The sequence below is a fragment of the Dioscorea cayenensis genome, unplaced genomic scaffold, assembly GCF_009730915.1.
Source record: "Dioscorea cayenensis subsp. rotundata cultivar TDr96_F1 unplaced genomic scaffold, TDr96_F1_v2_PseudoChromosome.rev07_lg8_w22 25.fasta BLBR01001414.1, whole genome shotgun sequence".
Lineage (NCBI taxonomy): Eukaryota > Viridiplantae > Streptophyta > Magnoliopsida > Dioscoreales > Dioscoreaceae > Dioscorea > Dioscorea cayenensis.
In genome coordinates, this window is record NW_024087805.1 from 14,566 (window position 1) to 22,795 (window position 8,230).

The 8,230-nt window shown below is 36.7% G+C and overlaps 2 protein-coding genes across 2 annotated transcripts; one reads left to right on the top strand and one right to left on the bottom strand.

Annotated features, from left to right (window-relative positions):
• Window positions 1-294: 294 nt before the first annotated feature.
• On the top strand, window positions 295-3,956 carry LOC120256384 (PI-PLC X domain-containing protein At5g67130-like). Its single transcript, XM_039264080.1, has 8 exons — window positions 295-459; window positions 546-659; window positions 756-893; window positions 2,511-2,609; window positions 2,699-3,002; window positions 3,094-3,317; window positions 3,388-3,474; window positions 3,557-3,956. The coding sequence occupies exons 1-8, from the start codon at window positions 373-375 to the stop codon at window positions 3,734-3,736; spliced, it is 1,233 nt and encodes a 410-aa protein (XP_039120014.1). The 5' UTR covers window positions 295-372; the 3' UTR covers window positions 3,737-3,956.
• A 164-nt stretch (window positions 3,957-4,120) lies between these two features.
• On the bottom strand, window positions 4,121-6,611 carry LOC120256386 (40S ribosomal protein S10-1-like). The gene is made up of 5 exons (XM_039264082.1): window positions 6,515-6,611; window positions 6,368-6,416; window positions 5,505-5,787; window positions 4,868-4,997; window positions 4,121-4,500 (listed from the first exon to the last, which is right to left on the bottom strand). Exons 1-5 carry the CDS (start codon window positions 6,515-6,517, stop codon window positions 4,423-4,425), a joined length of 543 nt encoding a protein of 180 aa, XP_039120016.1. The 5' UTR covers window positions 6,518-6,611; the 3' UTR covers window positions 4,121-4,422.
• Between the last annotated feature and the right edge of the window lie 1,619 nt (window positions 6,612-8,230).

Here is an 8,230-nt window from a genome sequence, read left to right on the forward strand (position 1 = left end):
CGAAATCGAAGAGATAAACGTCTCCAATAATTAAATATACTAAAATTACAAAAAATAAATAAATTTACTAAATTTAAAAATAAAATAGATTTTTTCAAGTATCTTTAATGCTAATTTAAGGACAAAGTTTAACTACCCTAATTAAAACCAACAATTGCTATTAACTCCGTAACAATAAACTCTTCACCTTTAAAAATCCAATAAAAATTTGACACATCAGCATAAACAAAAAAGTTTAAGTTATTCCCGCAGCACATCATACATCAAAACAACCTCTATAATTCAACCCATGAACCACCTCCACCACCTCCTCTGCTTTCTCGAAAAGCAGCTTCGCTGTTCCCTTTCGCTTTCTCACTGATCTCCAGAGAAATGGCGGCCCTTTTTCCCAGTGATCCTCGAACTCCTCTTCTTCTCCTGCTCCTCTTCGTCATCATCTCCTTCTCCTCAGCAGCCAAGGTCCTCATCTCTTTCATCTCTCACTCTCTCTCTCGTTCTCTGTTTCTTGATCTAGAGTATGATCTTTGACCACTGTGGAATCACAGATCGGAGAAACGTGCAGCTCGGATAAGACCTGTGATTCGGGGCTGCATTGCGGAGGATGCGGGGATTCACCAGCGAAGTGCACCAGGATGCAACCTATCGATCCCAAAACCAAGGTTTCCAGATCTATTGCTTCTTCGTTTTCCGTCTTAGATTGTGGATAATGGACTCATTTTTTAGGGTTTTTTTTTTTTCATTTTGATTGTTTTCAGGACAAAGGATTGCCGTTCAATAGGTACACATGGCTAACGACGCACAACTCATACGCCATGGATGGCGCCAAGAGCGCCACTGGCTCCGTCCTCCTCACTGAAACCAACCAGGAAGACACCATCACCGCCCAGCTCCGTGTACGCCTCTTTCTTTCTCTCTGGTTCTCTATCGCACTCTCTTGATTGATTGATTGATTGATATCTCACCGGAGGTTATTCGATACTATGTGTGCGAATCTCTAGGCAAGAATAGATGGTTTGGATTTTAGAATCCGCTGCTCCGCCGCCTGGTGGCGTGGCGGTTACGCCGGCGGCGGCCATACTTTTCTTTCGGATCCAAAGAATGGGCTTGAAATCCCAAAAAAGAGTTTGTTTTTTTTAGGAGTAAAGTTTATACTTAGTCCCGCGTGAATGTAAGATTTTTTTTTGCATATATGACCCTGAAGATGTTGATATTTGCATGTATATGATTTTTTTTTATATAGATATAAAGTCGTATTTAAAGTTTTGCAAGCATATGGATTTTGGGGTGTTTTTGAAATTTTAGACTTTTATAGTTTATATGAGGAAATGTCATTTTTAATGGATGTGTGTATTGGAGTAGGTAGTACTATATTTTGGTTTAAATGTAGACATATTTTGAACGATTTTTTTATTTAATAATATCTTATAAAAATGCAGTTTTTGATTGTTTGGCCTTCCTGATTTTAATTAATTAATAAACATGAGGCCTCCAAATAAATACCTATGTGGACAGTTGCGGCATAAAAAATTCTAAAAAAAAAGGTATGTGATTAAGAAATGTAATTAAGAAAAATTAATGGTGTTGACTTAGGACCTGATCTTAATTGATATAAAAATGAGATGATAAAGTTGGGATGGAACATGACGAGGGAGTTGGTGAAAGCTATGCTTTTCATATTTATCTGCCAAGTTGAAAGTTGAAACTGATCTTCTTTACATTTCAACACGTCTCTAATTTATATATGTATACCGGGAGTTCCAACTGTGAAATGAAATAAAGTTTAATTTTTATTTTGAAGTTGATTTGAGAAAGGCAAACACTTCATGTGTTAGGTTTCATGTTGTTCGATGTTGAGAAGTGGGATGCTGGCATTTATTTTATCATTTCTTTATTTGCACAAAAACAAGGATCCCATATTTAATAAACGAAGTCTGATTATTTTATTCTTGTGATTTTACAGGAAAATAAACAAGACTAAGATGAATTCTTGGAACACATCCGTGTTCATGTTTTTGGCACTTCTTTGGAGGTTTCAATTAGGTAAACCGTGCGCATCATACTATGACCAAGGCATGATTATTGTGTGTGAGCATGTGCATGAGATTAAGAATGGCATAAAATATTTTACTTATCTGTTAGGAAGCCATGCCATTTGAGTGCCTTTAGTAGTCTATTGCTTTTCCCTTCTTTGTCCTTGCTCTACTCCACCTTTTGCTTGCTTGTGTGCGCGCAAGTGTGTGCGTGTAGCGTGTAGCGTGCAGCGTTTAGTGTAAGATCAACATATTTGTGCCTGGAATGGTTTGTTTGATGCGTGCCTATGGTCATATGGGAAAGGTTGATGCATGCCTATGATGTCTATGGCAAAGGTTCATCGCCACAATTATTTGCGGAGTTAATATTTCTTTAGAGCACTCTTAACATTGTACCTTTTTTAAAGAGTGAACTTTTGCATTATCTTTTACCGCAAGAATCTCATCTATATGCCTTTTTTTTCTTGTATGTGACTGCAGAATGGTGTTAGAGGCTTGATGTTAGATATGTATGACTTTCTGAATGATATCTGGCTGTGCCACTCATTTGGTGGCAAATGCTATAACTTCACAGCTTTTGTAAGCTTTCAATTCAAACTCTATTATCATTCTGGTTCATTCACTTTAGTGTCCATACACTAATTTCGAATAGCTCTTCTACCTGTTAGCAACCTGCCATCAATGTGTTAAAGGAAATCCAATCCTTTCTCGACGCAAATCCTTCTGAGGTCATCACAATTTTCATTGAAGACTATGTGACATCCCCACATGGCCTTAGCAAAGTATTTAATGCCTCTGGTCTCACAAAATACTGGTTTCCAGTATCCCAAATGCCCAAGAATGGAGGAGACTGGCCACTTCTCAGTGACATGATAAGTAAGAACCAGCGATTACTAGTCTTCACATCGAAATCATCCAAGGAGGGATCAGAGGGCATTGCATACGAGTGGAAATACGTAGTCGAAAACCAATGTAAGAAGGACAAACCAACCATTTTCTTCAAACTAAATTTCACAATCTATCTGTTTTCTTTACAAGTTTTATTTGTAATTTATAATGGCAGATGGTGATGACGGTATGAAACCTGGTTCATGCCCAAACCGAGCAGAATCAACACCGATGAACACAACATCAAGATCATTGGTTTTAATGAACTATTTCCGAACCAACCCAAACAACACAGCTGTTTGTTCAGACAATTCAGCCCCTCTTGTTAGCATGCTCAACACCTGCATGAAAGCCTCCGGCAAACGCTGGGCCAATTACATCGCCGTTGACTATTATATGGTACTCAATAAATTATCCAATTTCTTCTCTAATTCATGCTGCAAAATAAATCTTTGTTTCTCTGATCCAGAGAAGTGATGGTGGTGGAGCACCAGAAGCCACAGACATAGGGAATGGTCATCTGGTCTGTGGCTGTGACAATATAGCATATTGCAAGGTTTGTTACTAATCAACGTTAGAAACACATTAATATATCCTTAATTCAATCAATGATAAAATGATCAAGTTTAACACAACAGGCCAATGCCACGTTTGGTACATGTGATATACCACCAAAGGCTCCTGAGGCTCCTAGTCCATCCAGTCCTGGTGCTGTACCCCAGGGGGCAACACCCAGCTCTTCAACGTTTGGTATGTCTTTCTTTTGGAGAAGGCTGCTTCCTGTGGTGGTTCCTATGGTCACTGGCTTCTTAATATGATTTGTTTTCATTGTGTATTCTTGTTCATTAGATTTTGATCATTGTTTTCCTCGCGGCTACATTGTTGGTTGTTTATGTATATTTTTTATTTTTTCACTTTTTGTTGTTGATGAGTTTATTTGAATTAAGTTGTCCATCTTAGAGAGCTAGGAGAATTAAGATGGTAGCTTTTGAACCAAAATCATATTTTGGTTGTTTGTTTCATTTAAGTAGCACAGATTCAATTATTATTATTATTTTTTTACATCAAATTATATGGAACTTGCAAGTCAAATGATAATCACTGAGATATAAAACAAAAAGTTCCACAAAATCAGAGACACATGTATCATAATATGGCAAAATAGTTGAAACTTCATGACCTGTGTAAGTTCCTTACCCATCTGACACAAATTATATCTGAATCCATTAAATCCATGTCACTCGCTGCAAGTTCAGGGAGGCTAATGTGTCATCTTCAGCTATAAACATCACACAAGTGAAATCAACAGAGCTCGTTTCCAGCACAAACGGACAAAACAGAATACATAAACTAACGGAGCTGGTAGTGACAAAATGACATTTGATAAGTTGGACAAGATTAAGGCAACAACTTAAATGTCTACGCAAACAAAAGACTTTTTAGTTCAAAATTTCCCTCCCTCTCAGTAGAAGCGAAAGCATAGTCATGGGGCCCCCAAGGATGGCTACTCAAGAGACGAGGATGCAGGACCTGCACCATATCCACCACCACCGCGACCAAACCCAGGTCGACCACCAGAAACCCTGCATTACTCACAAAAACAGTATTTACGAAAAGATTAGTTCAATTACGTAAAATAAACAGCAATGGCAACAGGATAACGAATGCGAGGAGACAGTAAAATTAGATCTATACAGTTCTTAACCACCTGAACTTCTTTAAAGCAATAGGCTGCAAAGACATCATGTTAGAAACATCAGTTCCAATGAAGCTACACACACGTTGGCATGCAAGCAATCAAACTTGAGAAGCATGTTCAACAAGAACATTTAATGAGTTTTACCATTAAGTGCGACAAAATTCAGAATCCTCGGCAGACTTGCTAGGACACTAATCTTAATTGAAATTAGCAGAGGAAAAGGAAATAATTAACGAAAGGTTACACTTACCCTGAAAGATGGCTGGAACTCTGGAGGAGTGCCTCCTTTGTCACCAAAATCACCTTGACCCCTTGGACCTCCACGGTATCCATCACGATCTCCAAACCTCGGCCTGTCTCCTTCAAAGCGTGGTGGCCCTCTGATCAAACATGCAAATACATATTAAAAAACAATCACCCATTGTTTATTTTTAGGTACAACTAGCATGTTCAATGAACAAAATAGATTTTGCCGATCATCCTCTAGAAAACGTCAAAAGTGGTTTGTTACCAGCACTCCTTCATACAGTTTGTAATTACAAAACATATCATAATATTTGTGGCAATGCAACTACAACTGTTGTTGCTAACATGAACATAATTTGAAGGGTAATCGCCTAGGCAAACACATTCACAAGAACATAAGTAAATATATTACTGCTTTGCCAATAACATGAATTCACAATGTGTTCCTGATGGTTTCGTGAAAACCTAAACTGAAAAATTTAAGTGTAATTGTAAGAGTATTGCACACTGCAAAGACAATTATGCAAACATACATACACAGCAACCTTCAAAAATTAGTTTAATGTAGAAGAAGTTGACCATTTCAGGCTGATAAGAAGATTCCTATAAACAAAACAAACAAGTCAATTAAATCCAACCACCTGGGACGATCTCCAGGAGGCCCACCGCCAAAGGACCTTGGTGGGGGTTTACTGGACTTCTTCAATGTCGCCGGAACAATCTCTGAGGGAAGGTTGAGGAAAGTCCGAAGATACTCAATGCCATCATTTGTGAGATACCAGTAGTAGTGCATCCAAGCAAAGGTTTCCCGGACATATTCCCTAGACTTGAAACTCTGCATTAACTTTATCACCTGTAGGTTTGGCACATCAATAAGCGGGTGCTTCTCTAGATTGTAATCCTTCTTGGCATATAACACTCCCTCTGAGAGTCAAATTCATAGCAGAATTAGATTAAAGCATTACAAAAATCATTGAAAATCTTCGGGAAAATTGGGAGAAATAGTCTTGTTCTTAGCTTCAAAAGCTAAGGGTGAGTTCATTTGCTCTGAAGTTCTGAAGTGAAGTAGTGCGTAGAAATGACACTTCTTTCAAGTGGTATTCATTTTGTAAGTAAAAGAAGTAAAAGAGTACTGAAGTAGGTTTAATTCATTTTCTTCACTTTCCCCACTTCAGTATTTTTTTAGGTCAAAATCAAAGGAAATATTGACTGTTTAAATAAAAACATATAAGAACATTTAAGTGACTTCCTCATCACTTCAGAGCAAACGAACACTCCCTAACGGAACTATAGAATTGAATGGGATCTAAAATTAGAATTTTTATAGAAAACAAAAGAATCAATAAGGAAAGCTACAAATGGGATCTCCTTAAACTAGAAAAATTTTAAGAACTATGAAATTAAATTCCAAAAATTGGAAAATCAAACGTATATGAAGAAATCTAGATAAATTGTAGCAAAAAAAAGCAAAAATTAGGTCAAATTCGATAGAGGAATTCCATACCTTGGAAGAGGTACTTGCAGATCTCATGTCGGTTCCTCTTGGAGATGATCTGATGAGAAAATTAAGAAGAAAAATAAAGATAAAAAACCATGAATCAATTCAGAAAACAGAGATCGAAAACGAAAACCCTAACCCTAGATCGTTTACCATGGTTTCGAGCTCGCGGGAACGAGATCGAGACGAGATCCCTCCCACTGAAACGAATACCGCGAAAGAAACCCTAACAGGGTCTCGATTTTTTTGGTTTTTTAGTCATTTTCTGGGCACGTGCAATGCGCGTGCCACCCTTAATAGATTCAGGCTTCCGGTCCATTGATTCGTGACAATTAGAGCCGAATAGTTGAAATCCAACATGCCATATTTTTTTATTAAAAAAAATATTGCAATAAATTAACTCGGGTTTTATTTCAACCCAAATGATCTCATAGAGAAACCGTGGGCTAGCCCAATGGTAACTATCCGTGCTTATCAATTCACATTTTGGGTCTCATGTGAGAGTTCTATATGAGAAATACTTTTCATTCGGTCAAGTCACCGAATTAGTGCATTTCCGTACCCGTTTGTTCTTCACTTGGTCGTTTGTTAACTTTGTCGAAAAAAATGATCTTATTGTATATTTTGAGTTAAATAGAATTTGTTTACTCAACCAAAACATTCACTAGCCAGAGCATTAAAGACTATTCATTTGTTACGGAAATAGGGAAATCATTTATTCAAGAAGCTCACTACAAATATTTATTTGCCTCAAAAAAGAGAAAGTGATTTTTTTATTATTATAGCATTTTCTTCGATTTTAAACTAAATATACTTCAAAATCTTTTTAGGAAGTGATGAGAGAAGTAAGCGATATATAAATGCTAGGTTTAATCATTAAAATAGTCAATGTACTTTTCTCTCCTTATTTTTCTTAGTCTCTACACTCCAAAATGGACATATCGGGTTCTTTTGACTTTTAAGATAGGATAAATCAAGTCAAAATTGACCCGTCTATTTTAACTGATGTGGTTTTTTTAAAATAAAATATTTAAAAATTATTATAAAAAATCAATAAAAAATAATTACAAAAAAAAAAAACTTAAGTTTCAGATTTTGGACCCGAATCCAAATACGAAACTTAAGTCTCTTCTTTGCTCCTCCTCTGCGCCATCCTCCGTCGTAATGACCACCACCTTATCCTTCTCCACGACAATCACCACCTTATCTTTCTTGATAACGACCATCCATCGTCTCATCTTTCATGATGACCACTGAGCAGTCCTCCCGCCGCTACCACCGTCTCATCCTCCTCCATTGTTCACATCCCACACCAAGTAGCCTTCCCATTTGAATGCTCAAGCAATGCCCTCGTCTATGTAGATTATGCACATATTTGCCTAATTTTGGGATCATTTACTGAAGTTGGGAAGATTGTATTGAAGACTTTGTTATTTTGTAAAATCATGGTGGTTTGATGTATTTGGAAATATCATTAAAAAAAAGAGTTTTAATGGATTTTTCTTAAATATTCGATGCTCTCCATGTGTTTGATGACCTAATGATTGCTTAAAATTTCCTAATATAAGTTTTGATCATCTAATGGAAATTTTCCAAAACATATAAGCTTTGACCAATGAAAAAACAACAAGTCCTTGCCCTGACCCTTATCCTTTTTATCCACTTAAAATAAAACAAAAATAAACAAAAATAAAAAGCAAAAGCAACACCCTACTGAATATGAATTACAACAATACCTTCAACCAAAAATTCCAACATATGCAGAAGGTTCAGTAATCGAGTTTAACAATTGTAAAAGAATTTCACAACTTCATTGACCTAATTCAAACTTCATATAGTATATACAGAGGGCTATGTTGCACATTTGAA

Coding starts and splice junctions, on each gene's coding strand:
- LOC120256384 (XM_039264080.1), top strand. CDS start 373: ATGGCGGCCCTTTTTCCCAGTGATCCTCGAACTCCTCTTCTTCTCCTG. Junction 2,610..2,698: donor GCTATAACTTCACAGCTTTT/GTAAGCTTTCAA, acceptor TCTACCTGTTAG/CAACCTGCCATCAATGTGTT. Junction 3,475..3,556: donor ACAATATAGCATATTGCAAG/GTTTGTTACTAA, acceptor TTAACACAACAG/GCCAATGCCACGTTTGGTAC.
- LOC120256386 (XM_039264082.1), bottom strand. Junction 4,998..5,504: donor CCTCCTGGAGATCGTCCCAG/GTGGTTGGATTT, acceptor ATGTTTGATCAG/AGGGCCACCACGCTTTGAAG. Junction 4,501..4,867: donor AGTTCCAGCCATCTTTCAGG/GTAAGTGTAACC, acceptor GAGTAATGCAGG/GTTTCTGGTGGTCGACCTGG.